The sequence below is a fragment of the Quercus lobata genome, chromosome 11 (assembly GCF_001633185.2).
Source record: "Quercus lobata isolate SW786 chromosome 11, ValleyOak3.0 Primary Assembly, whole genome shotgun sequence".
Classification (NCBI taxonomy): domain Eukaryota; kingdom Viridiplantae; phylum Streptophyta; class Magnoliopsida; order Fagales; family Fagaceae; genus Quercus; species Quercus lobata.
Window position 1 is genome coordinate 4,828,469 of NC_044914.1, and position 23,634 is coordinate 4,852,102.

Genomic DNA, 23,634 nt, shown 5'->3' on the forward strand with positions numbered 1-23,634 from the left:
ATATTATCACGATGAAAGGGATTATTATCACGAAAGTCATCTTTAACTAGTTTCTTTGCTTCCAGCTTCCATTTAGTCTTTGTATTCCTTTTAAAAATCAGTTGCTATCAAGATTTCACCGTTTCATCTCTTCCCTCTTTTCCTCTCAACTAGATCTCTTTTATCCTTATTTGTCAACTAGTCAATTTCTTATGGGATTAGGATCCACTGGGTGCGAGCGACTGTAGTTACTAATCTATATATTACTAAAAGTTGAAGCGTAGCATTTAATGTTGTTACGCTCACATTGAGCCACATCAGTAGCTATGTCATTCTCATTTTCTTTCCTAAATTTATCCTACAATTTTAAAATATTAATAAAACTAAAATTATTTCCAACCTATCTCCACCTAAAGCCCACTTCTTCTAATCTATATATTACTAAAAGCTGAAGCGTAGCATTTAATGTTGCTACACTCACATTCAGCCATGTCAGCAGCTATGTCATTCTTATTTTTTTTCCTAAATTTATCCTACAATTTTAAAATATTAATAAAACTAAAATTATTTCCAGCCTATCTCCACAATAAAGCCCACTTCTTCTAAATTTAATTCTAACTTAAAACCCAAACCCAAGCTTTCTAAACTGAAAACCCTTAGAAAACCACAATTACAACCTCTGGATTTCCTTCCCTTATGTTTCTCACGTGTTCCTTCCCCTTACCCTTCCCACCTTCTAATGGCATATTCTTCAGTGGCCACATCATCCACTTATTTTTTACATCTTCTTTACTCACTTTTATTCTCCCTATTAGAAAAAAAAAAAAAAAAAAACTCTTACCCTCCCTATTAGTCCATATTTGCTGTTACACTTCTTTCAACCTTTCCCCTCCCTCCTTAGCTCTATATCTCCCTACTACTCTCTACTTTACCATTACTCCATCATTTTCTCTTTCTTATATTTTGATTCTTCTTCTCCCTATTTTATTTTGTATAAATTTGATATCACTTCTTACATTCAATCCATATTTTTCCAACAAAAAAACTGTGAGTACTCTCTCTCTCTCTCTCAATGGATTTTTGTTCTTTCTTATAACTTTGATTAAGGGTGATTTTTTTTTTTTTTTAATTTTTTTTTTTTAAAATTTTAAATACTAGCTGTTGACCTATGTGATGCATGGTATAGTTTAACAAAAATAATATTTTTTACTTTTACAAAGACACATTTTTTTAGACAAAACTATATAACAAAAATAATATTTTTTGCTTTTACAAAGACACATTTTTTTAGACAAAATTGTTTAAAAACAAATAAAATTTCACTTTACTTTAAAATAATATTTGTATGTAAACTATTTAAAATTCATATCTTACTATCTTAGGCTGAAATAAATAGACAGATGTCAAAACTTACATATGCTAAAATTTAGATTTTGGTTATATCGCATACTAGAGCAGTTCATGCCTATTTGAAAACATTGAATCTGGGCAGCAGGTAGTAAGTGGTCATGGTTTTATATTCCACTTAGAATAGAAACTGATGTGACTTACATTTAGCTCAAACAACACATTATCTTCTTGACCTACTCTCCACCTTACAAACACTGCTCCAATCACTCAAACATCATTAATTTTGGACAAACCAGCTTTCCAAACTTAACGACGCATATTTTCCAATCGCTACAGCGACCAAACATCAGTAAACAAGAAATCCAAAATGAGGTGTTCTTTATTTTTAAACCTTTTTATTTTTTTTGGTTGGAAACAGCATCCTGTATTCCTAAGAAGCCAAACAAAAAGGGGACAAATATCAAATATCAAATATCAATACCCCATTTTGGCTCTCCCAAAATCATTTTGATCGATATATCATAAAACGAGTACCAACCTCACTCAAAATTGAATATTAATGACAGACTATGCACCCGGGTTTCTATAGTAGTTTGCGTTAGAGCTAGAGTGATTTGCAAAAGAAATCAAACGTCCTCTCTCTCTCTCTTCCATGTTTTAGGTAATTTTCAATGCACACGATGTTGAATTGGTTTCGACTTAGCCTGTTATGTAGAACTGGGCACCAAAAAGTCAAAAACAGAGCTGCAAATTTTCAGGTAACTTATTTTTCCTTCACCCCAAGACTTCCATCATTCTCCCATGTTATGTAAAATAAAAGCAGATTACAAAGCAAGAAGAAAAAAAAAAATCATAATAACAATAAAAATAACCTCTTTTTACGTTATCCAAAAATATGAGAGAACTAAATCCGGAAAGACAAACTCCAAAAACAGGACATTCAACTAGAACCCTCTCTCATGTATGGTGCCAAAATCTAATAACCCCTAGCTCTCTATGAATCCATTTCCAGGAAAATCCAGATCATGCTACAGCAGCAAATGTTGTGATAGCCCAGTCACTAATCGCCAGCATGCTTGGCCTTTGTGTGGGACTGAAGACCAACTTCAGAGCCGAAAGTCCTGTGCATATATAGAGAAGCAGTGAGACTAGAAAGCAACCTCAGTTATAGAATTGGAGAAAAGTGGAGTGAGTAAACATACTTGCTGCAGGTCTGGCAAGAGAATGAACCACCAGATTTTGGGGACTTCTGCTTAGATTGCTCACTAGTTGCAGAGTCTTTGCACCCTTCTTGGAAGGATGTGGAGTCTCTGTATGACCACCGACCTTCTTACCATCTAAAGCATATAAACAAAAAATAGGAAATCATGTTAAAGGTGCAGAATTTAGTAAGCTTTTCTCAGAAAATTATTGATTCCAATCATGTCACAGGAAGATACATATTTCCAGAAAAATAATTGATTCCAATCATGTCACAACAAAAGGCGTGACCTATTTGCGTGGACAAGAGATGAAACAATTGATGTGGAATTAAACACACATGAAAAGAGAGTGAGACTGTTGCAGACATAGATATTTTTCCATGTGATCAACTTTGATTTTTTAGGAAACAAATAACACAACCAGAATAAGAAATGGAAGGTCAACTTTGATTGTAGGGACAAAACATGCATGATCATCAAACCCGTGGACCCTTAGTTTAAAAAGCAAGCAACCACAAATTTGGACAACATAGAAACAAACTCACCAGTTTTTTGAGTAGCAGCTGCTTTTGCATTTTTAGTAGGGACTGGAGTTTTAGTTGCGGATTCAGAAGGTCTCTTCTTGCTTGATTCAACCTTCAACAAAAAGAGGTGATATCAACAATTTATAAAAACATCAGCAACGTCAAAAATATTCAAATAGATAGAAGAGAGAGTTATAGAGAATACAAGATATATTTCTATACCTTCTTAGGTGTCTCTTCAGGCTCATCATCATCCTCAGCAGAACCAAAAGACATATCCTAATCACCACTAATATCATCATCATCATCCTGCAACACATTAAAATTTAAAGCTGGTAAAATTATTTTCAATTAGCATATTAAAAACAGAAAATGTAAAGCCTACGGAGCAACATAAAGATAAAGGTGCAATCAGCAACGCTGTAATTGCATAAAGTAGTCATTGCATCATGGCAAGGACCCAAGACAGGCTACGTAAGAATTCTTATCCATTAAAATCTACAACACATTGATATCAATCTTGTATGAAATTCAATAACCAAAATTTTCCCCCTAAGCAGAATAATTTGAAGAAATATAGATAAAGGGCTTGTAGAAAAAAACAAAAATTGATCCTTCAGAACACTCCCAAACACAATTTTTACGGGGAAAATTTTGTGAGTGCCTTCGTCTGTCCCGTTTTTGCTAGAACCACGTCCCCCATGAGAGCGCTCTTCATAGCTACGATGCCTGTAGGGGCTCCGACTTCAGCTTCGACTGCGGCCGTGCCTTCGTCGTCGTCGGTACCTCCCAGACCAGAAAAAAGAAAAAAACAGAAACTTAATCATATTGTACCCTTTATACAAAGTTTAATAATGGGTATCCCAAGGTAGGGGGGCTAAGTGGGCCTTCCTAGTTCGAGATCTTTGTGTGAATCTTGGCAAAATCCAGGGCTTTTTTACCTTGCAACTTGCTTGTTACATAGTGTTTACTTTACTATCCATGATTGTACCTTCTATACTTGCATGGGGATGCAAGTATAGAAGGTACAATCATGGAGAGTACAGTATCTCCATGCAAGTATAGAAGGTACAATCATGGAGACCAAAACACTAGTTGATGATAGAGCTGTGGCTAGTGTTGGCCTCTCTGTCATGTCCCTTACAAATCTTTCTGGAATTGTAGTTGGCTTAGCGTTTCTTAGTTCTTGGACATTATCAATGTGCCCAACCTTGACTGGAGAAAGGGGTACAGGGGCCATAGGAATAGAACTTAGGGGTAAGTGAATGCAGAGAGGTTTTACTTGGTCACCCTACTCTTGCACAAACCTCTATTTATAGAGGGAGGAAAATAAATACAAATCTAAGCACTTTGTTGGGCTTTTTTTTTTTCTTTTTTTAATATAAAGTTTGTATCTAATTCTTTGGGGACCCACATTATACATCTTATAAAATTGAGGTACATATTCTAAAATCTCATTTTTGCTCGTAATATTAATTGAGTCATACATGTAACCCCTTTCATATACCGACTAAATGTCTGGTTGCAATTGGAGCACAAACAAGGCCACTAAATCAACCAAATGATAAACATAAGGTACCTCTTGGCTCTTACTGCATCACTTGTTTTTTTTTGGGGGGGGGGGGGGGTGGTGCGGAGGAGGGGGTGTCCTTTTATGTATGATATCATTGATATCATCATTTGTATGAAAACATTATACATACATACATATATGTGTGCTTTAAGATCATGGAATCTAATAGTACTGGTACTGATTGTCTCTTGTGGCAGACTTATGCGAGTGGTTGTAAGTTGGGGCCATTCTCAAATTGTGCAAGTAGTAGATGTCTCCATTTCTGCAGACCAAATCTAGTGTTGTTTTCCCTTTTTCCATACTAGCTATCACTTAAGGCTCTATGCTTTCTAAGCCCCTCTATTAAGTATGTTCCAAGATCCCTTTTGGAAAGCATGAAATAAGAAAAGTAGCCACTCAATCTTTAGTGCTCGTAGCTAGAGACCCCTACTTAGTCATGCTTTGGGAAGATAAGCTTCAGAGAAAAGAGTCAACGATGAACTAAGAAATATTTAAGAAGAAGGCTGCCACCACCACATTAAATGTATTACACCTAACCAACTAGCCACATTTATGTGGAAGTAATGCCTAAACAGTGATGTTCAGCCTTACAGCAACACACCAATTTTCTAGGAAGGTTCTGATGGGACAAGCATCCAGGATATCATTTACAGAGTTAACAGGTGGAAGGCTGGGATTGAGAAGAATAGGACTATATAAGAAAAAGGTTCCAGTGAGAAATGGGGCATGAAAAAGGGAGAGAAAACAAACAGAGAACATTTTGTACTTAAAAGAAAAAGCCTGAGTTAATATAAGAACACTCCCTCCTCGGACTTGACCGAGGATCGTAATTCCATTCAAGTTGTGCTTTCTTATCCTTCTAGCACGATTCCAATCTATCATGGTCTGTACTTGACTTGTTGAGTTTCTTACTTATAAAATACACTCTCTATAACAAATATATTGATTTGGGCTCGTTGGGCCATTGTCCACATCCGTTGGGTTGAGGGTCTCATGCAAGTCCTTACAAAATATATATATATATATATATATATTTATATATATATATCTCCTAATTAATTAAGGATTGCATCCCTAATGTGTTGTATCTTGTTTGGGTCCATGCTCTTAAACTTCTATTAAAAAAGCCTTATAGTTTAATGGTATTTAAATATTTTTATTCCTGAGTAACCGTATTAAATATTAAAGACTGATTCTAAAAAAATAATAATCTCTTTGTGTTATGCTTATAGGGCTTTCATTTTAGGTTTTTCAAGGGTGTTCTAGATGGCTTAGAGTAAGAAGGTATTATAAGATTTCTAGAAAAAGAAGTGTCTAGGGTTTATACTTTCTTCAATTGAAAATTTTAAATTAAAATAAAATATTAATTAAGTAAACTGATTACTTTCCTGCTTACCATTCTAAAGTATCAACTATCAAGTACCAACCAATTCATGAGGTTTTATGTTTTTGGATTGAGATCCCGTGCAATATCCAGGTGGTTGGATATATTTTATGTTTATTTTGGTTTATTTGTGCAATTTCACAAATTTCTTTTATGGATAGGATTTAATTTTTTCTTTCTTTCTTTTTAAAGACCTGTCAATTGCATACATATAAAATCAAGGCCATCATTTAAAATAAAAAGAAGGGGGGGGGGGGGGGGGGGGTGCTTGGTACTATTTAATTGTTCTCTACAAATCACCAACACACATATATAAAGCCAAAATTGAGAGAAAATCCAATTAAAATTAAAATTTGAAGCCTAATTTTGCATCACATGTCCTATTTAAATTTTAAATTTTTTGTGCCAAAAAGACCACAATGATAATGATCAATTTATAATACTCAATGTGAAAGTCAAAAAAATGACCTCATTCACTTAGATAAGATAATAATTATTATTGTTGAGTGTTTCTATGCATAAGCACGGGTTACAAGCTAGTTTGGTTTATATGGCTGGCCTAAGATTATAAAGATAATCATATCAATTGGGCACTATAATTCTATGTATATAAAAATTTCTTATAAAAAAAAAAATTATACCAAAGGCCACAATTTATATTTTTTTAGACAAATGATGATATTTTTTTAGCATGAATGATGATTGTGGACCTACCATTACACCAGATGCTAATCAATATTGAGCATTGATATTTCCTCGAGAATTTTGCAAACACTATGTTGAAAGAGGAATAAAGTACATTTGCATCTTCAATTACCTTTGTTTTATCATTCTAGAAAAGATCAAGCTTTCTCATTATAACCTTTCTAGCTAGTTCAAGCATTTCTTCTCTAAAGATTCTATTAAGAATACTTTATCATTTTTCACAAACTTATATTATTAAGTTAATTATAGTTTCATTCTCAAAAAAAGAAAAAGAAAAAAAAGTTAATTATAGTTTGATATTTACTCTTTGTAGCGACTTGATATAGTCAATTGAGGATCTTCTTTTATAATGCATCTATAGATGTCTTCTACACTTCCTACCTCTGCTATCTTCATCTACCTCTTGGAAAAACATTTTTTCTAGAATAATCTTTGATATTCCTTCGATTCAATACCAAAGGAGTTAATCTCGTACCGGAGGCTGTATCGATTTGACTAATGGAACGATATATTTTGGTACCCGTTAATATCGATGTACCGTTTCAGGTTTATCGTTATTTTTTATATTTATAAATATATATCTGTGTGTGTATTATAATAAATATAAAAGTTTACCATAAAACATTACCTCAATTCAGAATAAATTGTTCATGATTTTATACTTTAGCATCAATTAAAAGAAAAAAAAAAACACACACACAATATAAAAAATAGAAAGCTTAATTGTTCATTGCATACTAAGAAAACAAATAATACTAATAAGTTAATGCAAATAAATTACCATTCTGCCTTTACAAAAATTCAAAACTTACAAAATTAAAAAAAAAAAAAATGTTTTTTTTTTTGGTATGTATCGGTCATTACGCTCGGTAATGCCCAAAATCGGTTGGTATGGCTGATACGGCCAGTATTTAAACTGGTATGAAACAAGGGTGTTTCGATATTGGTATACGTACCGGTAAGGTATATCCCGGCCGGTATGACCGATACCGGTACGATACATGCCAGTCGGTACGGCTGATACCGGTACTGTATCGACCACCTTGTTCAATACTTTTAAAACATGACAACAAAAACAATTCCAAAAAATTCAAAACATATACAAGATAAACAATTCTTTCTAGGGTTGTTCAGTAACCCTGTCCTTCAATTAATTCACTATCAATCCATTCTTTCTAGGGTTGTTCAGCAATCTTGTCCAATTAATTCATTATCAATCACTCGGGGTTGTTCAATAATCATGTCCTTCAATTAATTCATTATCAACCAATTCTAATGAAAAAAATCTAAATTAAAAAAGATTTGTCTTCAAATTAAAGCCCAAGATGTCCACTTTCTAATGAAAAAAATCTCACTCAAAATTTTTTTGTGGATCAAAAGGTATGGTCAAAATAGTGAGTAAATGTCATTTTTCAACATCGTTTTCAAAATGAGTTGAGCACTTCTGAGTTGTGATTACATCCAAATTATTGACAATACTTTAATTACACTTGGTTGATGTATCTTTCAGTCATAACAACTTTAGATTAACTCACTGTGATCCATATTTAATTCATTAAGTTTTCATCTATTAAGCTCACTCTCTAACAAATTTATTGTTGTGGGTTTGTTGAGCCAATGTTCTTAATTGTTGGGCTTTGGGTCGATTCGAGCCCTTACAATATATATATATATATATATATATATAATATTCTTTTGGTATTAGTTAGTATTATTAATCTTTTCAAAATGGATTTAAATATGGATCTTGGTAATGATTGGTGTTGCAACACTAATTGTCACCCAACCAATGACCATGCATGAATTTTCGAAAATTTTCTGATTGAAGCAATATGATTAGAAGATTGAATGTTGCGTTCTAAGATGGTGTGATTCTCTTGATTCTTGCTGGATGATGAAAAGCCCTTTATTTTATTTATTTTTTTCCTCTTATTAATTAAATTAATTACATCAAAACAAGAAGCCGAATTACAAAGGATAATACGTGCTCATAGCCAAAGGCAAAATAGTGCTGGCGTGACCAATTAATTATTTGGCCTAGATGTGTAGCCAAAAGCTGTTTACAATGCATATATGCGTAAAAGCAACCTTCCCAATAAATAATATAAAGTTGGTTATTATAGAAATAATTAGAAAAAAATTAATCTCTGCCTCCATTTAATTTGGTTTATATCCAATTAGAATTACATGTCAATAATGAGAAAATGCTTGACCGATAAACAAGTGTGCTAAATATAATATTTCAATGTCGTGGATGGGATATATAGGTTCAAATTTGATTTTTGGATTTATTTTTATAATGAAGAGATTACACGTAAAATGTTGACATGGAAGCAACTTTTTTGAAACTAACCAATCTCCTCTTGCCCACACCATCTTCTTTGGCCACATCTTCCAATCTTTTGCATTGCCAACACTACACTCCCAACACCTTCAATTCCCAACCCAGTCTCCTAAGTTTTCACACCTCACTCTCTTTTTTTACCACTTATTACACACATTCTAACCATTATAAATACATACCTTATTCCTGACATAATAATCACTCACTCTCAATCTCTTCCCCTCTCTATTTTCTCATACATTTTTCACTAATCAAATGACTGTGGAAGCTCCAATTTCAGCTGCTGCCACATTGTTGCATGATGACAATGTTCTTGAGCCATGGACAAAGAATAAGAGGTCTAAGCGTCCTCGTCTTGACAATGAAAACCCACCAACAGAAGAAGAATACCTTGCTCTTTGCCTTCTCATGCTAGGCCAAGGTGACACCAATTCAACCACAACCACAACCACAAATTCATCGACTCCACCTCCATTGCCATTAGCACAAACTGATCTCACTTACAAATGCACCTTTTGTAACAAAGCCTTCTCGTCATACCAAGCTCTAGGTGGACACAAAGCTAGTCATCGAAAGCATATTGGAAACCAAGACTCCCTCACCAGCATTGTAACAATAACCAATAACAATTCCAACACACCCTCGAACCCAAGTGGTAAGACTCACAAATGTGCTATATGCAACAAGACTTTTCAGACCGGGCAGGCCTTAGGAGGACACAAGCGGTGTCACTATGATGGTGTGATCCCTGTGAACCATAATCATCGTAACTTCGACTTGAATTTCCCGGCCTTGCCGGAGTTCTAGCCAGGTTTTTGTCAACTGGCATTGAATTTGTGCTAAAAGGTGAACTTTTATCCCACATGTATTTGTTTAGTTGTAAGTTACCGATATGTACGAATTTATATTCTTATTATTTGCACATTATTGAATAAATAAAGAATTAAAAAAAAGAGGTAGAAAATAAATGACTAATTTAAGTCAAATTAATGGATGCCTTAAGTCATTTGTTAAGGTTAAATTTTATAATGCAATCTATTAACTTTTTATAAAGAGTCGAGTCACTTTCAATTTAAAAGGTATTTGTTTATTAGTTTTTGTTACTCCCAATACAGGTGAAACCCAATTAAAGTCTCTTAAAAGTTTTTAACTTATAGAATTATACCCATATGGCTGCTAGCCATTGAAATTTTTTTATTTTATTTATTTTATTATTTTTTTTGGGGGAGAAAAACTAGCCATTGATTAGAATTTAAGAAATACATGGATGTGTAAAGGACAGCACAACACAACCACCTAAAGCAATACACCTATAGATATTTTTTCTTCTGGAAAACGTTTTATTTTTCGGAACATCGATCGTTGTAACGGCAACGCAACTACGTTCTTATAGCAATACACCTATTATAAACTTTTGGCTTTTGTTAACCAGTGCTAGTGAGAAAGAATCATTCAATACAACATGAAGATATTCACGCGAGTAGTGCCTCTGCCTCCTTGTCCTCCAGTCCGATGAAATCCTGGCATTGTTTTATTTAAAATTAAAAAATAAACAACTTCAACCAATTCAGAAGCTCCCATAAATCTACTTAAGTAGCAACTCAACAGTTGTGAAGAATATTATGTATAAGACAATGCTCTTGAAGTTCACAATTATTCATCATCAAACCAATCGTTTCTTTCCTAAATGCTTGCAAAATGCATGTGATGAGACTAGTATTAGTTTAACAATTTATCTCAAAACATATCTATTCTCAAACATATTAATGTGTGTATAGGCATGTTTGCTAAGAGTGAGAACAGTCCGTTAGACTTGGGAATGAGCGAAAATTGGACTAAGTCATAATAAAGCTTGAACTCGAAGCTCGAACAATCTTGAACAATTTCAAGGTTTTTTTTAATTGAAATTTAATGGCAATAAAGCCTCAACGTTCGTGTGTCTAGTATAGTTTAACTTGATATCTCTTCATATTTTCACCAAAAGTATAAAGGGTGCAAATCTCCCTTTACAACCCAAATAACATTATTAATTTATTAGTATTAGACTAGGGAACCCACTATATTGCACCTAAGGAACGGTAACTTTAACCCTCGTGTTAGAATGGGCAAAACAACCGAATAATATTTCAAGAAGATAACTATTCCATTTTAAACTAATTTCTATATGCCAGTATCCTAAACCTAAACCCATTAAATTGACTTGAAAACCTCACTTCTTGTAGAAAATAATGGAAAATAATAAGGGCTGCTGGGAAGGGTTTTAAAATCCTTCCCTGCCTTTCCTTTGGACCTATGATTACAGCTCTCATCCAATACATTAGAACTTCTCCTTCACCTTTCCCCTCTCCATAGGGGCCTCTGTACATACGCATTCACCAACGTTATTTTAGGATTTTGAGAATTAGGAATCCAAAGAATCATGTATATATATACATGATTCTTTGGAGATTATTAAAACAATATTTCTTGTCACGACTCATGAATAAGCAGTTACATATTACATTTAGTCAATCAAGTGTATTCTTCCATGGTATTCATTAGAAAAATTTGTACTTTAAACATATCTTTTTGTTTTTGTTGATAAAATTTGTACTATTAAAGCAAATTAAACTGAAAACAGAAATCTGAATCTTCTTTTCAAATAATTCCGCCTATATCAAGTGAATCTGCAAAACCTATCATGCCATGCAAGCAAAGGAAAACAAGTGAATTCGAGCAATTTCAACACAGAAACTTTAAAACAGGCAGATAGAATATATTTGTCCAACACAGGACATCTCAGCACAAAACTTCACCTTGTTCCTAAAAACAGACAACTCCATTCTCTAATTATAATACCAATTAAGAAGGTCTAATAAGTCAAAAGGACCGAACAAAAAAGATTGATAGAAGTAAACCCACGACATAAAGAGAGTAACTGAAGAAATGCACTAATCAAAGAGGGAGAATCCCATATCTTCATCCTCACTCTCCTCTTTCTTCTCCTCTTTCTTCTCTTCCTTCTTCTCTTCAGCAGCGGGTGCAGCACCTCCTGAAGGAGCTGATGCAGCACCGCCTCCAACAAAAGCAGCGGCAGCTGGAGCACCAACAATCACCTACACCACACATACAAATTCTACTCAGATCTCTCACACACAACAAAGTAACATACTTCCAAGGGAAGCCTTAATAAAACCCCAACACACACATACACATTTCCTTTCACCAAATATTCATATAACCGAACAAGAAAAAACTCAACAGAAAAGAGTCAAGAGATGTAGTTATATTATAAAATAAAACAGGTTAAAATCCAAATTACAATCTTTTAAGTCATGGCCCAAATTCTCATTTTCATTCTAGAGTTTAATTTTTCACATTTTAGTCCTTAAACATTACAATAATACTACAGATAGTACTTAATTTTGAGGAGTGGGCAGAAAGTGTACACCACTTAGCTATCTCCCTAAGGAGGCATTTGGTTTGCTGTGACGTGTCCTCAATGTGATGCACCATGATGTTATATTCTTGTCTAGAGATTATATTAATATAAGATTACAATAATGTAATATTACAGTGTAATGTAACATCGCTGCGAACCAAACGCCTCTTAAAGCAATTCTAAACCTTAATGTTCTTATCAAGTCAGTTCTCTCATTAAAAGTGTCATTTATGAAGTTGATACCATTCAACTATGTGGATATGGCATCGACAGTAACGAATGGAACGAAAATGAAAATTCAATCAAACCCGCAAAGCATGTAATAATTTGGGTTTTTTAACCTACTTTACATATTGCAAAATCACAGTACAAGTTCCTTAATAATCAAACTAACACTTGCAACACATAAAAATCATGGGTTATGGTTGCATAAATAGTTTCACTGCTCCTAATAGCTTAAACTTTTTAGGATCTAACTAAGTGATAACCTTAAAAAAATCGAAAAGCAAAGAAACAACCTTAAAAAAAATCGAAAAGCAAAAAAAACGATACAAAAAGAAGAGAGAGAGACCTGGAAGACGGCGGAGGAGGGGGTGACGAAAGAGAAAGAGGACTGGACACCACCGGAGGAGTCGGAGGAGAGAGCGGTCTGAACGAGCTTTCTCTGAAGGTCAAAGGTGGATCCGGCTGAAGCCTCCAGATCTCCCGATACAGATTTACCTGTCCATTCGTCTCCCGAGTTTCTGCACACGAATGTGAACACTCCCATCTCTACTAAATCAATCAATCAATCAAACAATTCGATTTTTCAGAGAGACAGAGAGAGGCTCTGTGTGTACTGTGTGTGTATCTGACGGCTTCGCTTGTACAAAAACCCTAGGACAGGATTTTATATAGAGAGGATTTGAAGCCCAACTTCTTTGAAATTACCTTTTTGTCCCTGTATTTTCCCTGGTTTTAGGTTTGTTCGGTGTCCATGGGCCGGGCCGGGCCGGACCACTGAGAAGCAAAGTGCAATATATAGTAAGAAATATTCATTAAAAAAAAAAAAATACAATAAGAAATAATTTCTTTATAATAATCATTAAAAACTATTACTTATTATCAATTAAAATTAATTGAATATGTTTCACCTCAATCAAACAACCCAAAAAAGCATTTTCTCTTCCTCATTTTCTATCCACCATGTTTACACTCCCAACCAAACACACCCTTAGGATTTTCGAAAAATTGTAAAATATTCTGAAAGTACAATTAATACATGAATAGTAGGTCTCACTATCTATTCTAATTAAAGAAATGATAAAATTACAGTTTGATTCTTCAAATTTGAAGTTGTTTTTATTTTAGTATCTTAAGTTTGATATTTTTTATTTGGCTAATTTGTAAATTACACTCTTAAACTTTAGACTAATTTTGATTTTGCTTTGTAAAGTTTCAAATTTTTGATTTGATTCTCTAACGTTACTATCTTGTGTGTGTTTGGTTCCTGAGTTTTGCTTTTGCGTTTTGCGTTTTGCTTTTTTTTTTTTTTTTTTTTTTTTTTTTTTTTTTTTTTCCACACGCGTTTCAGGGGACAAGAGTACTGTTCAGTACTGTTTGGTCTTTTTTTTTTTGACATTTCTGTCAATCAGTGGGCCCGTATACTGTTTATGGACCCACAAATTTCATTTTTTATCAATTTTTTCATTAAAAATGGGTCTCACAGTACTATTCACACATTTAAAAATTATTTTGCTACAGTGTTTTCAGTTTTCAGTTTTCAGTTTTCAGTTTCAGCAAAATAAATTCTATCCAAACACACCCCTTACTTATCATTTCGATTAGGAGCTCTCCCCTCTGGTTGTTTTCAACATAAAGTTATATTTATCCTAAGAACATCATGGCAAAGATCACCATAGCTATAAAAATGGGTTTGGGATCATGTAGCTCGGAGAAAGATTGAAAACCCATCATTTTTTTCAAGGTTGGGAGTTTCAGAGGATGATTCTATTTTTGAAGTGGGAGAGGGGGATGAGATCTACCCTCCATTTGTTGTGAAAAGTATTTTCTAAATGACTGACTCTTTTTCTTTTTTTTTTTGGGTATTTGTTACAATACAAAAGTGAGTCAAAAAACATTTTATAATATTTGACTCTCACAAAAAATTACAAATATATTTTGTAATTTAAATAATTATATAAACAAAAACTTTGACTCTTAAAATCATATCACAAATAGGAAAAAGTTTTACATTTTTTCACCATATAGGAACTTCAATTGAGAAAGCAGCTGTTTTAAGTAAAAGAACTCACTCGTAAACTAGTCAATGATATGTCAACAATCGATCAATAATTGGTACATGGAGAGAGCCCATTGGGAAAAGCAGCTTTTTATGGTGTAGAGTTTATTCACAGCAGTCTAAAGTATAGAGCCTGTTTGGATGATAATTCCGAACAAAAGTTTTCGGTGTTTAAATACTGAAAAAACTGTTGTTTAAAAAATAAGAAAAAAGTATTTGGTAGAATGGTTTTTTTAAGAGTGTTTGAGTTACCTTGCTCATTTTAAAGTCACAAATTATAGAAAGTTCCTCGTACCCAAAAAAAAAAAAAGTTTTTCTAATCTGTTGGACTTGTTTTTTTATTTTTATTTTTATTTTATATATTAACAAGAGGAAATGTTTTCCACAATACCAAACACAGAAAAATACTACACATTTGATCAGTTGAGCTGTTCTTTTGAGTTTGTTAATGGCATAGAGGAGGTTGACTTTGGTTTGTGAGGCCTAAAACTGGCCCTTATCGTTCACTGCTGCAAGAAACATATGCCACAGCCCAGTTGTAGATCATCTGACCAGTTGAATAACTAGAAGCCAGTAGTGAGTGTGTGAGATTGGGAGATGGTAAGGAATAGGACAAATTCTCTTTCTTTGCTTCATATTTGGTGGGTATTGAATAACACTGTCAAGAATCTTTCTTGGGCTTGAATTTACTACTTGGAGAGAGTGAACAATACTTAGAAATACATCTTTCTCTGTGCTTTTAATTGGAGGACAACCTTCACAAACCAAAAATTCGTATTGAAGAATACAAAATATTTTTGTGTGTCTGCTAAATTACAAGTAAAAAGACTTTCACTCCTTGAATGGAAAAAAACCCTATTACGAAACAAACAAACTACAGTAGAAAACTTGAAAGCTAACTATTTTTCGGATTTCACGAACTAAAGAATTTTATGTAGGATTTCATGCTGGACACCACAGAATTTCAATCCAAAAATTCTTTGAATTTCAATGCAGAATCGATACAATTAAATTTTCAACCCAGAATGGATGGCAACTACCCCACCAACAAGATTTTCATATTCAACCTTCTGAAACCCTGCAGCTGCTATCATTGAAGCAAATGTCTCCTGCATTCATCAGTAATGACAAATAATATATAAGATACCAGCATCATCCAAATGGAAAAAGTGGCAACTCTTCTCAAATTATAGATTTCAGTCAATTATGCTAGATCATTGTAATTTGGTTTCTTGATGTTTTTGCCTTTTTGTACATTTCCTATTTACTGGGCTGTGTGTTTTTAATAAAATTTTTATGTTACTTATCAAAAAAAAAAAAAAAAAGTAATAGGAACTATATTTCCTGAGTGCCCTTGGTCATCTGGTTTTTTTTTTTTAAGGATATCTATATTTGTCATCACATAATAGGTATATATATATTTTTTGATAGGTAATAGATATTTTCATTAAAGGAAGTACATCACGTTCACAATGATGAACAGAGTACTCGAAACAAATACAAACAAATCAAACAGGAATAGAAACAGATTGCATGAAATAAAAAATGGAAATACATTGTGTAAAACCCCAAATACGAGACCACCCAAACAATGTCCCAACTAGCAAAGACTTCAAAAATCAGCAGATTTCTCAAAATCCTCAAATCAGCAGGTACTGAAAGCATGCATTTGGGTCAAAGCAAGTCCTAGAAGCAATCATAAAGGTGTATATAACTCTCCCCAACTCATCTAAATATCCTCAGTGAATAAAAATCCTTCTTCTATTAATTATAGTAGAAGATTCCATTAATGAAAAAAAAATATTGCGTATTTCACTGGCTGCTGATAAGCCACAGACAGAGAGTTGATAAATAACTTAGAAGCATAAAGAAGCCAAGTTGATACAAACTACTAATGAGCAAGGTTAGATAAAAAATATAAATGATGCATACAAACACAGACAACATAAATTAAAATTAGGACCAGAAGTTATAACAAAGAAATAGCATGTCAATGCAAACAACCCACTTTATTCACTTTGTTCTAACAAATCTCTTTAATTTTTACTCCCAATATTATGACATGCATACACAGACCTAGCAACTTTGAGTAAGTAAAAAGACAATTTTTTTTTTTTTTTTTTCGATAGTTGGGGATGGAGGGATTAGAACTCTAGACGTTCTCATTGGAAATACTAGGAAGTGCCAATAGAGTAACAAAGCTCTTGACAAGTTGAAAGACAATGCTTCAGGAAAGTAACTAAGTAAATAAATCAGGAAAAAATTAAGGAAAAAAAAAAAAGTTTGTTGTGGCTCATAGTTGCTACATTACAGCGCCCAGACCATAATTCCATCAGACAGCCTTAGTTGTCTTAGTACTACTAGACATCAATCGAATTGTAGTGGATAGTAAAATGTAGAGTGGAAGATAGAAGAATAATAACCTGGGAGGGAAATCGGCGAATACTCTCAACCAGGTACTGATAAGAATCCCGATCACCTGCAACTACCTCTCCCACGGCTGGGATGATGGAGAATGAATAATAATCATATCTGCATAAGAACATGAACAGCACTAAATTAAGGAGAAAGCACACAGCAGCAAAGAAAAATATAGCAGAGAGAGGATTAAAATAAAAAGGTTCCAGTAAAGCCTGAAAATTTTTTCATCTGAAAACTGTAAATGCTGTAATGGCACTTTGTTCTTCATACAAAATGAACACAATTTTCTCTAAAGTGTGAAATCTATCCGGAAAGATTTAACATGGCAATATATTATGTTCTTCATGAAATAAACATGTTACTAGGATCATGTAAAAATTAAAGCCCTCCAAGGTGTGTTTAAGGAAGTCAAATTTCAAGTTAGAAAAAATTCATGAAAAACGTAATTGTTACAGGGCGTGATGTTGATGACACTAATTAGAAAATATGAGATTGTCCAAGCTACAAACATGGTTGATCAAATACAGATTTTGTCCCAAGTAAAGGCATTAATCGGATACTCACAATTCCTTAAATATAGGAACTTCCACATGGCTGAGTTCAAGGCAAAGGAATCTTCCTCCCCATTTTAGTACCCTGATAAACAAAGTCATATAAGCCAACAAGCCAGATAAACATCAGAGCAATAAACTTCTTTAAAAGCAAAAAAAAAGGTATGACATACTTTCTTCAGTACTGCATTGTAGTTTATTTACTAATAATCATCAAGTTTGAGACAAAATGGGTGGCAAACCCCTCAATACTTTCCACCCATCAATATACGGAAAATTCTCTTGTTAAATTCATACTTCATTCCATATTTCAATCATTTCTGAGTATACACACACAGGTGCATATATATATATGGTAGCAATCAGAAATTGCCTCTGATGTTGGGGTTTCATTCTCGTTCTCCAACTCAGTTTCACTATACAAATTAATTGTTTAGGTCTATGGAAAAATTCCTAGAAGATCAAATCCAGCAACAACCATCTGATCTAGCCTGTGGCTTTTTTTATTTTAATTAAATTTTTTTTTTCATGTCTGATAATAACTTGTTTTCCTTTAATACAAGCCAAAGAGAGTATATGTTCAATGATTTGTTCCTTACCAAGTTAGCAATTACACCATTATCAAAAAAAAAAAAAAAAAAAAAAAAAGATTTGACCCATTAATTGGGTAAGTCTCAAGCAATCCCACCACACTAGAATAACACAGGTAAATGATTGAAATAAAAAATTATAATGATGGTCATATTATTGAACATCTAAACTATTTTCAAGTCATCACTAGTTTCCTAACTTCTTCATCTCATAATCCGCAAGAAGACAAGCATTTTAATAAATTTATATAAACATGTTTCAAATTCAAGAACATAATTGATCACTATGACTATGAGATAATTTCAAGTCTGAATGAATGTCAAAAAAAAAAAAAAAACACATCCACATAAAGAGAATTATAACTTATTGAACAACATTATTAACAAGTTTGGCATAATGATACTTTGTACTGCATGATCTATACTGAATATTAAATGTTGTAAAGGTGTACAACAACCTTGCTAAGATGTAAGCTTACCTATAAGCTTCAGCAAGAACTTTCTCTATGTGTGTAACATTCCTAATCCCAAAGGCAATTGTGTAACCATCCATTGAATTGTCTTTGTAGTTCAAGGCTTCTGCATCTCCCTCCACCCATATAAGGGATTTGTCTTCTCCAAGACCTAAAAAGGTTGGGAGAAATTGTTAATTTATAAATAAAAGCATGAGGATTTATGAGAAAATCATTTTCATTTGCAATCCTCTATGGGAAACATATTTTTCGTCCAATGATAGTTTACTAGCTCCTTTTATTTTACCTCTCTCCAAGGCTCGCTTTTGACCAACATTTAACATTTTAGGGTTGATATCACACACGAATATCTGAGTTTCTTCATGTAAATTATCATCAAGAACATCTTGTGTTGCTCTACTTTTCACACTGTTTAAGGTTTCCAGGATCCGAAAAGCTACATCCCCTGCAAAACTTCAAAAAATTAAAACTCAAGATAAACAAATATTATTCATGCAAGATATTAAGACAAGAATAAATCTGGATTGCACCATAACAAATAAAATACATTTTGCACTAGATAAGGACTTTTATGTGGTAGCCAAGGAATTTAACAGTATACTTCAACTGCTCTATCATGAAGCTCAGGAATTTACTAACCTCTTGACCTTTCAAAATGACAAATTATCTTCTTTGGTGAATCTTTAACAGCTCTATGGTGAAGCATCTAGAGTTCTCCTAAATCTTAACCCCACACAAACCCACTTAGAAAAATTTCTTAATTTATCCTACATAACCATACATTAATATACACATCACACATTTATATTCATCACATAATACAGTAGGTTAATGTAATCTCTTTTTCATAATCAAATAATAGACATTCTTCACGTGTTAGCATTAGCATTTTAAAGAAAATGAAGTTCACTATCATTAACGAAGGGGTCATTAAAATCTCATTATATTACCAAAGATACCAAATAAAATTACAAAATACCCTTTACTCTCTTTAGTGTAGGTTTTGAAAAGTAAGAGAGCCAAAGTGATAAACCTCAAAACCACAATGCGGTAATTTGTAGTTTACCCTTTTTTTTCTCTCTATCTCTTTTTTTAAGGTTTCCCTCACACTCTTTTCAGCCTACATACACAAAAAAATCTTAGATTTAATCATTTTTTATTGATAAGTCATTCTCATACTCAATGGATTTTAACCCATGATCTCAACCCCTGTCCCATTATTATGAAAGGAGGAAGTGCTATTTGAGCTAGAGCTCATTGGCAACCTCAGATTTATCATTGCACACGGTATGCTGACCTGTCCCACCAGCCACATCAAGATGCTTCATTCCAGGAAATGGATTCAGTTTGGATACCAGTCTGAAATAATGGCAAGACAATATGCAAAAATGTGAAGGCAAAGAGCTATAGATTTCAAACACAAAATAAAATCAATTTTGCACTTATTAAGGGTCTTACCTATCCTTCCATAATCTATGTAATCCAGCACTCATCAAATCATTCATCAAATCATAATTTGAAGCAACATTGCTGAAGACATTACCAACCATGCGACTTTTCTCTTCCTCGGGTATTTCTTTGAATCCTGAAAAGAAAGTATGGCAAATTTGACCTAACATTTGTCTGTGACACAAGGTAAGATTAAGCAGCACAACACTTATATAAAAAAATTAAATTAAGCAGCAGATAGCAATTACAATAAATTTCTATACATTCTAAGTGGCCAAGATCGCACACATATGCTTTTGAATTAACGATAAATCATGCAATGCACTCAAATTGAAGAAAAAAGCTACTAGATCAGTTTTCATTTCAATGGAAAAAGTTATTTTTGCTAAACAATGTATATAGCCTTAACCCTTGAAAATCCCTGCCTTATTAAGTGGCTCAATTTCTGTTTGTACTGATTACCAATCAAAAAGTATATGAATGAGCAGAGGTACCAATAGGTTACAAAGAACAGTTAAAGAAAGTTGTATTTGTTACTTGAACCATCAATACCCTAATAAAAGATAAGGAAGTTATTAGCTTTCCGAATATACCAAGGTTCCATTTTGTTAGCATGAGAAATTGAGGGGTGCTGAAAATTCCCCCCCTTTTGTGATAAACTTAAAGTTACTTGCATGATCTACAGAAAATCCTTGCTAAAAAAATTGCAGGAAAAGGAATCCGATTCAAAGGAAGATTGTTAGTTCTTTCACTTACAAAATTCTGATCTCAATCATCTATAATAAAATATTTACCCATGTCTTTGAACTAAAGGAACAATTAATTATCCTAATCTGCAATACCCTTTTTTTTTTTTTTAAATGTAGGTCCTATTTTCATTGTTGATTCTAAAATGGCACAATACTAGAAAACCATTAGAAGTTTTTGATTTTTCCTATTAAAAAAAAAAAAAAAAAAAAAAAACACACACACACACACACACTAGCAAACCATTAGAAGTTAGTGCACTTACAACTCATGAGCCAAGTCATATATCAAGACCTTAACGCCTTATGAGATAAAAACTTATGCAAAAAGAGTGTAGCCACATATCTCATTATTTAGTTGTTCTCAAGAGTTTTTAGTTTAAAAAAAAAAAAAAAAATTTGATAAGTAGTTTTTAAAATAAATGTTTACATATACCTTTGTATAGATATTTATGTTCCTCAAAATAATTTTTTTTCTCAACTTTTGGACTTTCCATGCATAAATTTCACATACACTGACTATTAATTCAATAACTACGATTGTTCTTTACGCTAGTATTAAACTATGTTGTCTGAGGAAAAGTTAATTTACTTTTTAACGTTCCTCTATAATTTAACTCTTTTTCCCCCTATTTCTCCATAATTTACTAATGAAAAGTCTAATGCCCCATGCCCTTAGGTTGCCTCGAGCAAAAAATGTGGCATTTTGCACTTACGAAAAGAGGGAAAAAAAGGCAAATATTAGCTAACAACCAATGAATCAAATCAGCTCCATTTGTGATCTCCGTAATCCTAATTGCAGCCTAAGCTTATTCTTTATCATGGTTTTCATTTGAAGCGCTACTCAAGAAAGGGATGGGATTCTAACATTAAACCCTTCAAATGAAAATTTTGGAATCCAAAGGTCAACAATTTTTATCAGTATTGGAAGGAAGTATTCAAGAACCAAGTCACCTTAATACTCTCAAAATCCTTTTTCCTCAATGTGCAGCATAGATTTATTGTCTGAATGAAAAAAATAAGACACACACACACAGAAGAGAGAGAGATGGACGAACCAAAACTGGTGGCATGTGAATGCAGTACAGATGTAGAAGAGAACCTGGGCAACAGTTTACTCCCTAACCTCCTGGTCGCCATTCTCAAGGCCATGGCTGTTAACCAAAGAAAAAAAAATGGAAGAGTCACATCACAATAAGTGGAGCTCAACATGTGAGAATTTTAACTTTTGAATTTGGCAGGTATAGTGGACACGGAGTTTGAACTCAGAACCATCTACTCTGATACCACGATAAACTACCACTTGTCCCAAAAGCAACCAACCAAAAAAAAAAAAGGATTAAGGTTTCAATGAGACATATTATCAAATTCAGCAAACTCACAGAATTAAGGATTCTATGGGACAACAGTGTATTCAACAAAACACATAAAATTTCTAACTTCTAATTTAATTTAATTTTTTTTTAAACCAAAGATAAATCAAAGAATATTTTTTTTGTATCTGGGTTTTTTTTCATTTTTTTATTTATTTTTATTTTTAGCTCAGACTTCAATCAAAATGACTCAACTCCAATTTAAAAAAAAAAAAAAAAAAAATTATTTTTTTGCACTTCAAGCTTTAAAAAGCATGGGCAGGGCCAGCCCTTCCCTTAGGCGAGTTAGGCAATTGCAAAAATAATGTGGCACATCCTTTTAACCAAAAAAACAAAAATTTTGGTAAATCCTATTAAACATTGGTTCTAAACAAAATCATTGACCAAAAATCAACCAGGTAAACTACAAATCCAGTCTAAGAGAATAACCACAAAACAATCACAAATCAAAACCCTAAAAGTTTTACCTTTCTCTCTAGTCTCTGCTCCTCCGCCTGGACGGCTGGTCCAGCTGGACCGCCTCAGCCTCTCTCTGATTCTCTGCTCTCCGCCTCTCTCAAGTCTCAACTGCTCACCTCACCGTATCAGGTTCTGAGGTTCAGGTATAAAATTATAAATATTTGGGCCATTTTATTTGTTAGAACTTAAGATGACTTTGTTTATTTGGGCCCTCCCAGTCCCTGGCTGGTTTTGTAACTTTTTGGCTGCCTGGACCCTCCCTGGACTGGGCGTTAAGTTTGGGCCTTCAAGTTTTTTTTTTTTTTTTTTTGGTGGGTCTTATTAATAAGTCTTGTGTTAGTGTTATGGTTGTGCTTAAATTTTTGTTATGCTTGTACTTCATTTTTTTATTTATTTATGTAGGTTGAGATTGTTAGAAACTTGTTATTGTTCAGTGAAACTTCAACAATACTTTTATATAAATCAGGTTCTATTTCTCATTTGCTCTATACTTGAAAGTTATTTTTTATTTTAGTCTTTATAAATATATTGTTTGATTAGAAATGTCTACTAGAAAATATGCATCTGGATATGAAAAACTTAAAAAAAGAAAAATTAATTGAGTCTCAAAAAAGATCAATGGATAAATTTTTTATTAGTAATAAACAAAATATAACACAAAATTTAGATGAAAATATCACAAATGAGCAAGAAATTCACCAAAATAATTTAGAAGAAAATGGTGTTCAATTTTGCAATAAAACAAATCTTGATAATGAACTTCAAAATAATTTAGAAGAAAATGAAAATAATGATGAAAAATATAATAT

General features: G+C 33.1%; 4 protein-coding genes across 4 annotated transcripts; 1 reads left to right on the forward strand and 3 right to left on the reverse strand.

Annotated features, from left to right (window-relative positions):
- Positions 1-2,114: 2,114 nt before the first annotated feature.
- On the reverse strand, positions 2,115-3,363 carry LOC115967283 (histone deacetylase HDT1-like). Its single transcript, XM_031086359.1, has 4 exons — positions 3,278-3,363; positions 3,077-3,167; positions 2,532-2,666; positions 2,115-2,450 (listed from the first exon to the last, which is right to left on the reverse strand). Exons 1-4 carry the CDS (start codon positions 3,329-3,331, stop codon positions 2,353-2,355), a joined length of 378 nt encoding a protein of 125 aa, XP_030942219.1. The 5' UTR covers positions 3,332-3,363; the 3' UTR covers positions 2,115-2,352.
- A 5,900-nt stretch (positions 3,364-9,263) lies between these two features.
- On the forward strand, positions 9,264-9,945 carry LOC115966283 (zinc finger protein ZAT10-like). Its single transcript, XM_031085537.1, has one exon. It carries the CDS (start codon positions 9,317-9,319, stop codon positions 9,866-9,868), a length of 552 nt encoding a protein of 183 aa, XP_030941397.1. The 5' UTR covers positions 9,264-9,316; the 3' UTR covers positions 9,869-9,945.
- A 1,814-nt stretch (positions 9,946-11,759) lies between these two features.
- On the reverse strand, positions 11,760-13,357 carry LOC115969231 (60S acidic ribosomal protein P3). The gene is made up of 2 exons (XM_031088836.1): positions 13,054-13,357; positions 11,760-12,156 (listed from the first exon to the last, which is right to left on the reverse strand). The coding sequence occupies exons 1-2, from the start codon at positions 13,249-13,251 to the stop codon at positions 11,992-11,994; spliced, it is 363 nt and encodes a 120-aa protein (XP_030944696.1). The 5' UTR covers positions 13,252-13,357; the 3' UTR covers positions 11,760-11,991.
- Positions 13,358-15,476: 2,119 nt separating this feature from the next.
- LOC115968988 (2-methoxy-6-polyprenyl-1,4-benzoquinol methylase, mitochondrial-like) lies at positions 15,477-22,963 on the reverse strand. The gene is made up of 9 exons (XM_031088540.1): positions 22,834-22,963; positions 22,052-22,147; positions 20,257-20,383; positions 20,096-20,157; positions 19,085-19,243; positions 18,805-18,949; positions 17,749-17,820; positions 17,187-17,295; positions 15,477-15,872 (listed from the first exon to the last, which is right to left on the reverse strand). Exons 2-9 carry the CDS (start codon positions 22,143-22,145, stop codon positions 15,771-15,773), a joined length of 870 nt encoding a protein of 289 aa, XP_030944400.1. The 5' UTR covers positions 22,146-22,147; positions 22,834-22,963; the 3' UTR covers positions 15,477-15,770.
- Positions 22,964-23,634: the final 671 nt, after the last annotated feature.

Bases quoted from the DNA above. Each gene is read 5' to 3' on its own strand.
- LOC115968988 (XM_031088540.1), bottom strand. From the start codon at position 22,145: ATGGCCTTGAGAATGGCGACCAGGAGGTTAGGGAGTAAACTGTTGCCC. The intron at 20,384-22,051 runs GTTCGTCCATCT...CTTTCTTTTCAG, and splicing joins TTCACATGCCACCAGTTTTG to GATTCAAAGAAATACCCGAG. The intron at 15,873-17,186 runs GTTATTATTCTT...TGATGAATGCAG, and splicing joins TTCGCCGATTTCCCTCCCAG to GAGACATTTGCTTCAATGAT.
- LOC115969231 (XM_031088836.1), bottom strand. From the start codon at position 13,251: ATGGGAGTGTTCACATTCGTGTGCAGAAACTCGGGAGACGAATGGACA. The intron at 12,157-13,053 runs GTCTCTCTCTCT...TGTGTGGTGTAG, and splicing joins CCTCCTCCGCCGTCTTCCAG to GTGATTGTTGGTGCTCCAGC.
- LOC115967283 (XM_031086359.1), bottom strand. From the start codon at position 3,331: ATGTCTTTTGGTTCTGCTGAGGATGATGATGAGCCTGAAGAGACACCT. The intron at 2,667-3,076 runs GTGAGTTTGTTT...TATATGCTTTAG, and splicing joins AGCTGCTACTCAAAAAACTG to ATGGTAAGAAGGTCGGTGGT. The intron at 2,451-2,531 runs GTATGTTTACTC...ATATATGCACAG, and splicing joins TCTTGCCAGACCTGCAGCAA to GACTTTCGGCTCTGAAGTTG.
- LOC115966283 (XM_031085537.1), top strand. From the start codon at position 9,317: ATGACTGTGGAAGCTCCAATTTCAGCTGCTGCCACATTGTTGCATGAT.